Genomic DNA, 13801 nt, shown 5'->3' with positions numbered 1-13801 from the left:
CCTCATTGGCAGGGGATTGGCAATCAACTCTAAATGACTTGGTGGTCAAGCCATCGACTCAGAAATCTGATCCGTCCACACAAAAGGAAGCAGAGGCGTCATAGGAAGGTTGGTGCATTGGGGGAAAAATTTCAGCTATAACAAGGCACGCAAGCCTGTCAAAACTTCTCCCCCCCCGCCGGCGATAAGAATCGATAGTGCGCATCTTGATGACAGGATTGAGAGCCTGCAGAACCTTGCTCTTATTGGTAAGTGGCATTTCCCCGAAATGTCCGATTCTGACATGAGGAAATGGCTTGCGAATTTCTGGAAACCTGTGATTGGCTATGTTCCGGTCATATCAAGCCTAATGAGAGAGTGGTATTGTTTCCACTTCTTAAGTGTTGCTGACGCCGAAGCCATTCAGAGTCGGCCATGGGTCTTCAAAAGGAGTTTTCTAGCCCTGTATAGATGGTATATCAGCTTTAATCCTCTGAAAAACACCCCCATGAATAATCTTATTTGGGTAAAATGCCCAAACCTTCCCCTAGAGCTCTGGTCCATTGAAACCCTAGAGGTGATTGGCAATGCTATAGGACGTTTCATCTACGTCGATCCTTGGTGTCTGGGTGAAAAGGATAAAAGAATCGCCTGGATTCTCATTCAAAAGCCGTTTAGGGGGGGTTATCCTGACCATATCGAGATTTCTTGGAAAAACCAGATCATTAAACAGAGATTGGATTTCTGGGGTATACCTTTTAGGTGTGCCGCTTGTCGCAAAACGGGCCACTTAGTGAAAAATTGCCCCAGTGTCAAATTGTCTGGCTTCAGGCGGGACAGGCAAAAGATGTTCTGCAACGAATTTCCATCTTCTCCCTCTTCCCCGGGAATCCCGGTTCACAGTCCCAAACAATCTTTGGATCCGCCTATGCCCCCTGATTCCATTCCTAACTATCTGATTACTTGAAATAGCCCTGTCAATTGCAGTCCTTCTGGGATCCAAAGATCCCCCATTCCTAAGCCGAGAGAGGATAGGCCTATCCCATCGCCGCGTCCCATGAACCAGAAGGAGTTCTTATCTGACTATCATCATTTGCTTTCGAAGGGGGAAGATTTTTCCATTGGATCTATCCCCATTCCTATCTCATCCTCATCTCCGCAACCTGAACAAGCTAGCCTGGGTCACAAAAAAGGAAAGGAGCCGTGTGTCTTGCTTACCCCCTTAAATTCCCCAGCCTCATCCCCTGTCAATCCCTATGACAGTGATCTAGATCACCTGCTTAACAGGGAATCCCTTGAATTGGAGCCTCTTACGATACATAAGCCCAGGAACATAGCAATGCCTGTCATCAGCCCGGACTCGGCAAGGAATATAACAGTCCGGAAGAAGAGTAGGGGCGGCAGCAGACACTTTAGAGGGAGAACTACAGTTACAGATAGAGGAATCAGAAATTTGTCTTTGGTTGAGGTGCCCATCTATGATTTGCCAGATTCACAGCCCCTTAGAGCAAGCATGGCTGGCAAATCATCTAAATGATCCCTATTATCTCTCTGAATATTAGGGGTCTTGGCGTTGATCCCAAATTTTTAGCGCTAAAAAATTTCTTTTTCTTTTCCAAGGCTGGTATAATCCTCATCTAGGAAACCATGCACAATTGGGAGGACACATTATCTTATTTCAGGAAAATGCTTCCTACATGGTATATGGTTGCAACAGAGGCTCGTGGTTTATCAGGGGGTCTTGCTACTCTCTGGGATCCAGTTCGAGTAAGAGAAAAGGCTTACAGGTGTTGTGCAGGGATTATCATTGCGGCTTCCATCAGGGGATGCGACTCTCCCATCAATATTCTTAATATATACGTGCCATACAAAAACCGAGTTCCTTTTTGGAAAAACATTTTTTCTATAGATCTGTTTGACATTGATTATCTCCTTATTGCTGGCGACCTGAACATTGCACTGAGCAATGAAGAGGTATGGGGCCAGGGGAAGTTAAACAATGCACATGCTGATTTCATCAAGTTAGAGATGCTTAACAGGAATATGGTGGATATTATGCCCGCGGTGATGAAACCGACATGGTCAAATGGTAGAGTCGACAAGGCCTATATAGCTAAAAGAATAGATCGATTTCTCGTACATATCAGTATCCTTAACAAAATGGGCATGCCCTGCTCAACTGTGGAAAATATTTTGGTCTCGGATCACAGACCTATACTTTTAACATGGCCTAGAAAACAATTCAGATTGGGATACTCTTTTAAGTTTGATAGAGCCCTCCTTCAGGACACAGCTTTCAATGAATATATCAACAATGCGTGGAAAGAGATTAAGGAAAGGGACAAGCTCCCCTTTTTCTCAACCTTCAGAGAAAAAATGGCAGAGATCAGGAAGATGGTCAAAAAATGGCAGATCCAAAAGCGACAGAAAGATAAAAGAGAATTACAGAGGGTTCAACAAGAGCTGGACTCTCTGCTGGGATCAACAGATTATGCCTCTTGCTCGTTCGAGATGAAGTGCCACTTAAGGAAATTGGAGAAGGAAAAATTCAATTTGATGCAGCAGGAGGAGTCATTATGGAGGCTCAAAAGCAGAGCTATGCAAGTGCAAGAAGAGCCAAAAATTCCATTTGGAAAATAAAGGATGATAAGGGCGGGTATGCTGTCACACACGATGGTATTACTAAGCAGGCAGTCAGTTTTTTCAAGGAACAGTATTGCAGAAGAAAAGATATAGCTTTCAGGGATATTCTATGGGGCATTGACTTGATCCCGGAAATGTTTGACGATGAGAAGAATGAAGCTCTGTTTCAGCCAATCACTGAAAATGAGCTTTTTGGAGTTATGAAGTCTTTCAAGAAAGACAAATCCCCTGGCCCCGACGGATGGACAATTGATTTCCTGATCCATTTCTTCGACCTTTTCAAATTGGATCTTCTCAGAATGGTGGAAGCATCCAGAATGTCGGGCAGCATTCACCACCACACTACATCTACTCTGATTGCTCTTATCCCAAAGAAGGGAGAGCCTGAATCGTTCCTTGATTTCAGACCGATCTCTTTATGCAACATAACGTTCAAGATCATTACTAAGATTATAGCTGAAAGAATCAAAGTGACGTTGACATCCTGTCTTTCTCCAAATCAGCATGCTTTTCTAAAAGGACGCAATATACTAGATGTTGTCGCCAGTACACAGGAGTGCCTACATTCTATGTTCTCTCAAAATTCAGAGGCTGCTATTATGAAAATCGACCTCCAGAAAGCTTATGATGTTTTGGACTGGGGGTTTATGCAAAGTCTCCTGGAAAAAATAGGTCTGAAACCCGGCCCTATTCGATGGATCATGGCATGTATTGAAAATGTTAACTATGCCGTTATAATAAATGGTTTTCCCTCTCCTTATTTTCGTGCGGAAAGGGGCTTGCGACAGGGCTGCCCACTGTCGCCTCTCCTTTTCATCTTGGCCATGAATTCCTTGAGTTTACACATCAACAAAGCAGTTGAGGAAAAAATGTATGTTCCGATAAAGATCTGCAAGCATATCTTCATTTCTCATAACCTGTTCGTTGATGACGTCCTATTATTTGCAATGCTGTCTAGAGCATCCTGGATCTGCATTAAAAATATCCTTGACAGATTTCAAAAAGCGACTGGGCTTATTATTAACAAGGCAAAATCGTTCCTGTATCATAATGACTCCAACTGGGACATGATTTTATGGATCTCACAGCTCTTCGGGAGAGAAACTAGACCTTTGACAGAAGGAATCAAGTATTTGGGATTCCACCTCAAAGCGAAAGCTTATACAAGGAACGATTGGCGATGGCTAATTGACAGATTTTTTAACAAGATTTCGATGTGGGAACATAGATCCTTATCTTTGGGAGGCAGAGTTGTCCTCACCCAATCTGTCTTGATGCAACTAGCGGTTTACTGGGCCCATCTTTTTATTCTCCCGGCTAGCATAATTCATTCCATGAACAGGATTTCCGCCAACTTTATCTGGGGTGCTAAGGCTGACCGAGGCAAAATCCATCTGTCTAAAATGAATAGCTTATCGATGCCAAAAAAGCTCGGGGGTTGGGGTCTTATGGATCAAAGGCTGTTCGGAAAGGCTCTGGTTTGCAAAACAATGTGGAGAGGCATCTTTGGCGCTAATCCTTGGAGTGCTATCATCCATCAGAAGTATCTAAAAGGTAGAAGTTTGGAGTTCTGGTTCAGGTTCGGCTCTATTGGAATTAAACAGGGTTCTGCAATTTGGCACAGTTTCAGAAAAAATGAAAAATACTTCTTAAACAATCTGAAATGGAGGATGTTCTCTGGAAGAAATATCTTTAATGGTATCGACTCTTTTGCTGGCTATAGGGGGATTCTTCATGTTCCAGACCGTCTTCCTTTTGTCCTTCACAAAATGGGCATTTTTACTTGGGACGAGATCATTGTGGATTGGAGGGGTCTTGTGCCTATTCTGAAGGATGCTGCCGAAATTGGCCTACCAGCTGCCTTGTTATCACCTTGGGAAAATGTCAAGAATGCTCTAGCGGAAGGAGGGATAAAGCGTGCCGAGCCAGAAGATCATTTAGTATGGTCTCTATCTCATTCTCATTCGACAACAAATGTAAAAGATATCTACTATGATCTTGTTTCCAAAAAGATTATGCCTGCAAGACAGATTTTTCCGTTGGTATGGTGGAAACTCGGTTGTCCTCTCAAAGTGATTATCTTCTCATGGTTAGTTTTCTACAACAAAAACTTAACATGGGAAAACTTGAGGAAGAGATGGTGGCACGGCCCTAGCAGAAGTGTGTTGTGCGAAGATGAGGAGGAGACAAACTTCCACATGTTCTTCAAATGCGCGGCCTCCCAACAAATCTGGTATGAATTGGATTTTTCTTTACATTTTCCTCACCTGAGTTTCATTTCTATTCATGCAGCTTTCGATTGGTGGGGAAGACAAGAGGAATCTAAGCGTCCAATCCTTCCCATTGTGTTATGGTGTGTCTGGAAATGGAGAAATCTAAAGATTTTTGAAGACACAAATCTCCCTTTCAAGTCTGTTTTGTTAAGCATCTCCACTCTCTATGAATCGATCCAAAGATAGGACTAAGAGCCGAGCAGGTTCTTGGTTTGGAGCGGAGCGGAGCGCCTTCGACGTGGGTGACCAGGTGATCTACCGGCTTCCTTCACCTGGGGAATTCTGCTGCCCTGTTTTCTGCATTGTCAAGTTTCCTCCGGCGGATGTGCGAATGGCAGCCGATTAAGTTCTGAGTGATATTTCGGGCACAACTCTTTCGCTGTTTTTGGCTATGTTTGTCGTATTAGTCCATCTATCAGCATGTTTCGGCGTTTATATGTTTTATATGTTTTTTTGTGCTCCGCTCATTTCAATATGCTCCTATATGGATGCCCAAGGTTTTATATGTGACTCTCATTTTCCATGTAAAATCTGTACAAATCTGTCTTTCTTGAGTCTGGTCACCATTTTTATGGGAACCACAAGCTACTCTGTACTCTACATGTTATGTTGCATATATTGCCTCAGTATATTTATATCGCAGAAAAAAGAAAAAAAAAAGAAGAAAAAGGAAGAAAAAAGAAAGAAGAAAAAGAAAAAAGAAAAAAGAAAAAAGAAAAAAGAAAAAAGAAGAAAAGAAAAAAAGAAAAAGAGAAAAAGAAAAAGAAAAAAGAAAAAAAAAAAAAAAAGAAGAAAAAGAAAAAGAAAAAGAAAAAGAAAAAGAAAAAAGAAAAAAGAAAAAAGAAAAAAAGTAATTTGAATTTATAATTTTTGTTTGAAGGCTTCAAGGTCATTATAAATATAAAATTAACCCAAAATTATTAACTTGGAAAAAAATTTGGCACGTAGATGTTGTTAAACGTCATAGAATAGGAAACTAACTTAAAAAAGTTGCAGTATTAGTTAGATTGATTGTTTTCTGAAAATGATAGAAATTTTGATAAAATTTGATAGAGATTTTTATAAATTTAAATTATAGTTATCCATTTTAAATACTCAAAATTTGATTTTGATTTTTTAGTGACGCTAAATCTATTTTCACTCTATAAAAATAATTCAAACACTACTACTAAATTTAAGACCACTTATAATGTTCAGGGCAATTCCTCTATAAAAATAATTCAAACACTACTACTAAATAATTCAAACACTACTACTAAATTTAAGACCACTTATAACGTTCAGGGCAATTCCTCAGCGTCGGTAGACACTTCCGTTAAAAAAATTGTGAACTCCTAAAATAATTAGCCACCTAACGTACCGGAAACATGGCCTGAGATATTAGCTGCGGTTAACGCTGATTCATAGTTCCGTACTTCTGGTCTCTTCTAGTATTTTCCGGTGTCTTCGAGGTGGCCATAGCTTTCAAACTGAGCGCATGACGTTGAAGTTATCGGGAGCCAAAAGTCGGTACTTGTAAACAGTGGGAAATTTGGTACTCAATTGTCAATGCAAAATTATGGACAAAAGACAAATTTAGGCATCTGTAGTGTTTGGAGGGTTGAGCTGAAATTTTAAAGCAGTTTTCCAAACACCATAACAGCTCATGTTTTTAGATGCAGAATGCGCACACAGGATTGGCTATTTATACTGGTTTCCTACAGCTTGACATTCCAGGCAATTAAGCTCATTCGCTACCTCTGGTAATCTAGTGGGGCATTTAGCAAAATGGCCATGCCTTCGTACTCTTCTTTGTCATCCCATATTTCCATTACTACCACACACACTCGACCTCATCCCATATTTCAATATTACTATGACACACAATCCATTCCACGTTTCTTCATCTCGCCGGATACAGGAAGCAGTGCAAGCAAACAGAGAAACATCTATCTACGATCGGGTACGCACATAATTTTAATTTTTGTCTGGCCTTAGTTTCAATTCGGCTTCTTAGTACTTTTGAATATGCAGGTTCAAGCAAGATCATTGCTGGTGTTGGAGAAGGTGCAACCTCCCTTTCTAGCCATTCTGATAAAATGAAGACTGGTATTCGTATTCTCCTGCCTTCGCTGAAAATAATTTAAATGTTTTCAACCTCCTTCCAACTGATTAATTGCACTATTATTTTTTTCATTTTTATGGGATACTTGCAGATTCGTTTCCTGATCCTAAACTTGCGAAACGAGACTTCCCTCCAGGATTTTGGAAAGATGATATTATTGATTCAATAATGTCATCTAATAAGGTCGGTATTCGCAGCAGCTGTTCATTCAATTTCTGTTCGTAAGGTTGACGTCGCAAGAATATTAGCGGATATTTGTTAAAATATTATGGTTGATTTGTATTAATTTTAGGTGGCAGCAGCGGACGAGGAGCGTGTGGAGACATTAATATCGGAGATTAAGAGTATGTTTAGAGGTATGGGCGATGGGGAAACGACTCCCTCTGCTTATGACACTGCTTGGGTAGCAAAGATTCCAGCACTTGATGGCTCTGACCACCCTCACTTTCCTCAAACACTCCAATGGATTCTTCAGAATCAGTTGAAAGATGGCTCTTGGGGAGAAGAGCACCACTTTTTAACATATGACAGACTACTGGCTACTCTTGCATGTATTATTACTCTCACCGTATGGCGGACTGGCAAGACACAAGTGCAGAAAGGTTTGCAAATATTATTTTATTTAATAATAAAATTATGATATACTCCGTTTTTCTAAGTGGTTCACTGTACCAATATGGTGTAAGAAGGTATGCCTGTTTCGGTACAATCCATATTTATAGCTCTAAATAATATATATAAATATCTTGCAGGTATTGAATTCTTCAAAAAGCACGCTGGAATGATGGAGGATGAGGCGGACAATCACCAGCCAAGTGGATTTGAATTTGTCTTTCCTGCAATGATAAATGAAGCTAAAAGCTTATGCTTGGATTTGCCTTATGAATTGCCATTCATCAAACAAGTCATTAAGAAGCGGGAGGCTAAGCTTAAAAGGTTGCTTAAATTCTGATAATGATGCTCTTTTGTCCAGCTTTTTGTCATTATTAATTAACTTGACCATCGTGATGGTGTTTCCATCAGGATTCCTACTGATGTTCTCTATACGGTTCCAACAATATTCTTGTATCATTTGGAAGGCCTGCAAGAAATAGTAGAGTGGCACAAAATCGTCAAGCTTCAATCCAAGGATGGATCGTTCCTCAGCTCGCCCGCATCTACCGCGGCTGTATTCATGAGTACAGGGAACACCAAGTGCTTGGAATTCTTGAACTTCGTTTTAATGAAATTCGGAAACCATGGTACCAACATAACAATTTGATTTCATGAAGGTCGTGTTTTAATTTCGTTTACGAAAAGAATTAAATTAAAAAGAATATTAACAACGAAGAATTTGTTATTGTAGCGCCGTGTCACTATCCGATTGATCTACTTGAACGTCTGTGGGCCGTTGATACTGTTCAACGACTCGGGATCGATCGCTATTTCAAAAAAGAGATCAAAGAGGCATTGGATTATATTTATAGGTATTATGTCTTGAAGCATTCTAAACGCTTCAGGTCTTGGTCAGCTCATTTGTGCCTAAATTTTATTATCTCCGAAATTGATGCGCAGCCACTGGGGCGAAAGAGGCATTGGTTGGGCAAGAGAAAATCCTGTCGCTGATATTGGTGTTACGGCCATGGGCCTTCGAATCCTGAGACTGAATGGATACCATGTATCCTCAGGTAAATGAAAATGTTGATGTAGAGAGCTATATTTCTTAAAGTCTTTGATTTCTTTCACTCTCTTGAATTCTGCAACCATCATTCTTGGCAGATGTTTTAAAAAAATTTAGAGATGAGAATGGCGAGTTCTTCCGTTTCATGGGTCACACAGAGAGAGGAGTAATCGACATGTTAAACCTCAATCGTTGCTCATACGTTGCATTTCCCGGAGAAACAGTCATGGAAGAAGCAAAACACTGTACCGAAAGGTATCTGTGGAACGCGTTGGAAGATGTGGATGCGTTAGACAAATGGGGTCTAAAAAAGAACATTCGGGGAGAGGTATATCATATTATTGCCGCCTCTTTTAACATCTCATCTTGCTGCCACCTAAACCTCACATTAGTGATCATGTGTATATTGCATATACTTCTGCAACTTTATTGGCAGGTGGAGTACGCCCTCAAATATCCATGGCTTAGGAGTCTGCCGAGGCTTGAGGCTAGAAGCTACATTGAAAATTACGGGCCAAACGATGCATGGCTCGGGAAAACTATGTATATGTAAGACATATACGCTATAATATTTGTAACATAATTTTACATTATAGTATTGGTCTAGCATACTAAACGTAAAATATTTTAATGTATAATTGACGGGAGCAGTATGCCATACATTAACAACGGCAAATATTTGGAACTGGCAAAACTGGACTTCAATAATGTGCAGTCTATACACCAAAAGGAGCTTCGCGAGCTTCGAAGGTACTACTTGCTAATATTTTTTAATTCAATGATTCGTTGATTTAAGCCTATCTTACGTACATGCTATTTCTTTTTATCCAATGTTTTATTCATGTGATGTCGTTCCTACGTACTGAAAGCTAAGCTAGTGTATCTCGTATTGTTCAAAGGTGGTGGAAATCATCGGGATTCGCAGAGCTCAATTTTACACGCGACCGTGTGGCGGAAATATTTTTTTCAATCGCTTCTTCTATGTTTGAACCAGAGCTAGGTACGTGTAGAGCCGTTTATACGAAATCTACCATCTGCACTGTCATTTTAGACGACTTATATGACGCGCATGGATCTGTAGAAGACATCAAGCTGTTCAACGAAGCAGTTAAAAGGTGGAGATTTGATTTCTTTTTATGTAAGAATAGAGGAGAGAAAAAACTTTCTATAATTATTGTCACTGCTAAACATGTATACATGCTCATTCCTTGTCTTTGTCTTAGATGGGATCTCTTTCTGTTAGACCGAATGCCAGAGCACATCAAAATATGCTTCCTGGGTCTGTACAATCTGGTTAATGAAATAGCGGAAGAAGGTCGCAAGAGGCAGGGGCGTGACGTGCTAGGCTACATTCGAAACCTAGTATGTACTAAGTTCACGAGTTTTTAATTTTTTGTATGTACTAAGTTTACGAGTTTTTTATTTTCCACCCATGTAATTAAATACTGATTATGGATTTATCGGTCATACAATACATGGCAGTGGGAGATCCAGCTTGAAACTTTCATGAAAGAAGCAGAATGGTCGGAAGCTAAATATGTGCCGTCCTTCCGTGAATACATAGAGACTGCTAGTGTCTCAATAGCAGGGGCAACTCTCGTTCTCTTTGGTGTTCTTTTCACTGGAGAGGTTCTTACAGATCACATACTCTCCCAAATTGATTACCGATCCAAATTTGCATATCTCATGGGCCTGACAGGGCGTTTGATAAACGACACGAAAACTTACCAGGCACGGTACTCAATCTCTTATTATAACGCCGGTCCTTAATCGCTTCTAATTTACTTGATGGGTTGCTAATTATTATTAATGCAGGCTGAGAGAGGTGAAGGTGAAATGGCTTCTGCCATACAGTGTTACATGAAGGACCATCCCGAATTTTCGGAGGAAGAAGCTCTCAAACAGATTTATACTCTTATGGAAAATGCCCTTGCAGATTTGAAAGAGGAATTTTTGAAAGCAAAAGATGTGCCGGACAAGTGCAAGAGACTGGTTTTTGACTATGCAAGATCGATGCAGCTATTTTACCAACAAGGAGACGGTTTCACACTTGCACCTAATATGGAAATTAAACAACACGTCAAAAAGATCCTATTCGAACCAGTCCCGTAGAATAAATGATTCAAATAAATAAATTGTTGTTGTGTATGACGGTATAGTAACGCACCCTTGGGTGAAGCGTTATAATAGGCTTTTTAATTTGGGTTTACAATAGCCGAATCAAATTTGAAAGCTTTTTGATGTAAGTAGTATTAAATAAATATGATGTAATTTTGAAAGCTTTTTGATGTAAATAGTATTAAATAAATATCATTTTTAAATAAAAAAAAATAAAAATTGACAGCGATTTAAAGTATTAAAAAAAACTATTTTTAAATTAAAAAAAAAATTGATGTATAACAAGTGGAAAATGTCAGTGAGTATGGTTGTAGTAATTAACAATGTACATGTGTAGGGTCAATTCATTGGCCATGGTTGATAAGGTTATATTAATTATGGTCCACAAGGTTGAATATGGTTGTAGTAATTAACAATGTACATGTGGAGGGTCAATTCATTGGCCATGGTTGATAAGGGTTGATAAGGTTAATTATGGTCAACAAGGTTGAATGACATTGAAGATGGTTGACCAAAGTTGATCATGGTTGACAATTGTGAATAGTTCATGTTATATTAATATTAATCCTAATGTAAGATTAAAATTACAAAAATGGTTGCATTAATGGATAAAGTGGGTTAACCGGGTTGAGCATGGTTCATAAGGTTGACCATAGTCAACTATCTAGTCTTACATTAATGTTAAGGTTAATGTTATATTGATGCTTAAAAAATGGTTACATTAATGGTTGAAGACAATTAACATAATAAACTATGGTTGATGAGGATGACCATGGTTGAAGAGGGTTGGCCATTATCGGTCAAGGGAGACCATGGCATGACCTTAGTTGAACATGACTGATAATGATTACAATGATTAAACTGAGTTGAACATGATTGACAATGATTAAATGATTGAACTTAGTTGAACATGATTAATAGTAATTACAATGTTAGATCTAAGACATTTGTGATCCATATTGTAGATAAATGTCTTTCAGATTAATCACATCATTAGAATTTCGTTGACGTTTCGAACCAACTAATGTGGTTCATATGTTTCATTGCCCATGATTGATAATGATTACAATGGTGACCTTAGTTCACCATGATCAACAATGATTACCATAGTTGACCAGGGATTAAGAGGAAGATTATGGTTGACCTTGGTTTACGATGGTTAACCATGGTTGATGAGATTGACCGAGGATGAACAATTTTCACTGTGGATTAACATGGTTGACTAAGTTTGACCACAATTGACCATGAAAATAATGATGTATTTATGTCACATTAATTTAACATGTAACATTAATGTTTTCAATTTTTATATTGTTACATTATTTTTCAACCGTAATTCTTTTACATTAATGTTACATGAATGTTGCAAAAATGGTTTGATTATGAGTTGAAGAGGGTTCATGATGTTGACCATGTTTGAAGATATTTGACCATCTTTGATCGAGGCTTGATGGAGATACATTGGTCACTGTCATTAACCCATGGTTGATCGAGGTTGACCATGGTAGCATGGTTTGAAAATTTTGATCGTGGTTCACAATTTACTTTGATAAAATATGATTGACAATGGTTGACCATGGTTGTCCATGTTTGATCACGAATGACAATGGGTGACCATGGTTCATTATGGTTTGGCATGATGACCATGGTTTGACCATGTTGACCATGGATGAACATGGTTTGACATATTTGGCCATTGTTGACCATATTTTGCTATGAGATATTATGGTTCCCCGTGTTAGCAATGGTTGAGCATATTTAACCATAGAGACCTTGGTTGACCATGTTTGAGCATTCTAACCAAGGTTGATTATGATTGGCCATCAAAAGTGGGTAGAGTATGGGTTGTTCTACGCTGACTATGGTTTACCATGGTTGACTATCATTAATGAAAATTGTGTATGGTTGAACATGGGTGACAATGAGTGACAATGTTTGACCTTCATTGAGTTTCTTTAACCATATTTGACCATAGTTGAGTTGGTCAAACATGATTGAATATGGTCAGCATATGGTTCACTATGGGCATACATTGTTGATCAAGGATGTGGGTGTTTTCTATAGATGATTGTGGTGTACCGTGGCTAACTAGGGAGCCCATGTTGACTATGGTTGACCATGTTTAACCATGTTTCCCATGGGTGACCACTATTAACCACGTTGACCATGGAGACCATTACTGAAATTGGATTGACCATATTTGACTTCAATTGACCATGGTTTCTCAAGTTGTATATGGCTTACGATGGTTAACTATTGCTGACTAAGATTGATTATGGTTAACTATGGTTAACTATGGTTAATCATGGTGAAATATAGTCAACATATGGTTGAGTAAGGTCAATTAAGGTTGATTGTTGTTGAATATGGATGACCATGTTTATCGATGGTTGAAGAGGGTCAAGCATGGTTGACGATGATTGATAATTGTTGACCATGGTTGACAAGGTTGATGACAATTGACCATGTTTGAACAAGGGTTGATGAGAATTCACTATCGGTAACCATGGTAGGCCATTGATGACAAGGATTGGCAATCATAAATTATGGTTAGCAATGGTTGACCACTAATGATCATGTTAACCATGGTTAACCATTGTTGAGCTAGTTCACTATTGTTGAAATTCTTGCCCATGTTTAACCATGGTAAGCTTATTCAACCACGAATGAGCTTGTTAGAGCATGGTTGACTATGGTCGAGTACGGTTGACTAAGGGTGAATGTGGTTGACCATGGTTGGTAATGTTTAACAATAGATGAATATGGTTGACCATATTGGCAATGCTTGATAAAGTGTTTGACCATGGATATCCATGGATGATCATGGTGGCGGTGGTTGATTATGGTGACCATGTTTGACCATTGTTGGGTTGTTTCAAGCATGGTTGAACATCATTGACTAAGTTTGAATAGGTTGACTACATTTGACTATGGTTGATCATGTTTTAAATGTTGGATATGTTAATTGTGGTTGACTATGTTGAATACGATTGATATAACTGAGTTTGTTGACTATGTGATGAT

The 13801-nt window shown here is 39.1% G+C and overlaps 1 protein-coding gene across 1 annotated transcript; it reads left to right on the top strand.

The window, feature by feature from the left end:
• The first annotated feature begins 6560 nt into the window (after positions 1 to 6560).
• On the top strand, positions 6561 to 10990 carry LOC149229320 (monofunctional isopimaradiene synthase, chloroplastic). Its single transcript, XM_089375813.1, has 15 exons — positions 6561 to 6837; positions 6909 to 6983; positions 7091 to 7182; positions 7292 to 7601; positions 7752 to 7935; positions 8023 to 8240; positions 8345 to 8465; positions 8554 to 8666; positions 8758 to 8987; positions 9096 to 9208; positions 9311 to 9409; positions 9559 to 9774; positions 9883 to 10021; positions 10142 to 10390; positions 10475 to 10990. The coding sequence occupies exons 1-15, from the start codon at positions 6663 to 6665 to the stop codon at positions 10769 to 10771; spliced, it is 2631 nt and encodes an 876-aa protein (XP_089231939.1). The 5' UTR covers positions 6561 to 6662; the 3' UTR covers positions 10772 to 10990.
• Positions 10991 to 13801: the final 2811 nt, after the last annotated feature.

The sequence above is a fragment of the Pinus tabuliformis genome, chromosome J (genome assembly GCF_031772625.1).
Source record: "Pinus tabuliformis cultivar Carrire ecotype Pingquan chromosome J, CPIR1, whole genome shotgun sequence".
Taxonomy (NCBI): domain Eukaryota; kingdom Viridiplantae; phylum Streptophyta; class Pinopsida; order Pinales; family Pinaceae; genus Pinus; species Pinus tabuliformis.
The sequence above is the reverse complement of the archived record's forward strand: the minus strand, read 5'-3'. Positions and strand labels throughout refer to the sequence as shown.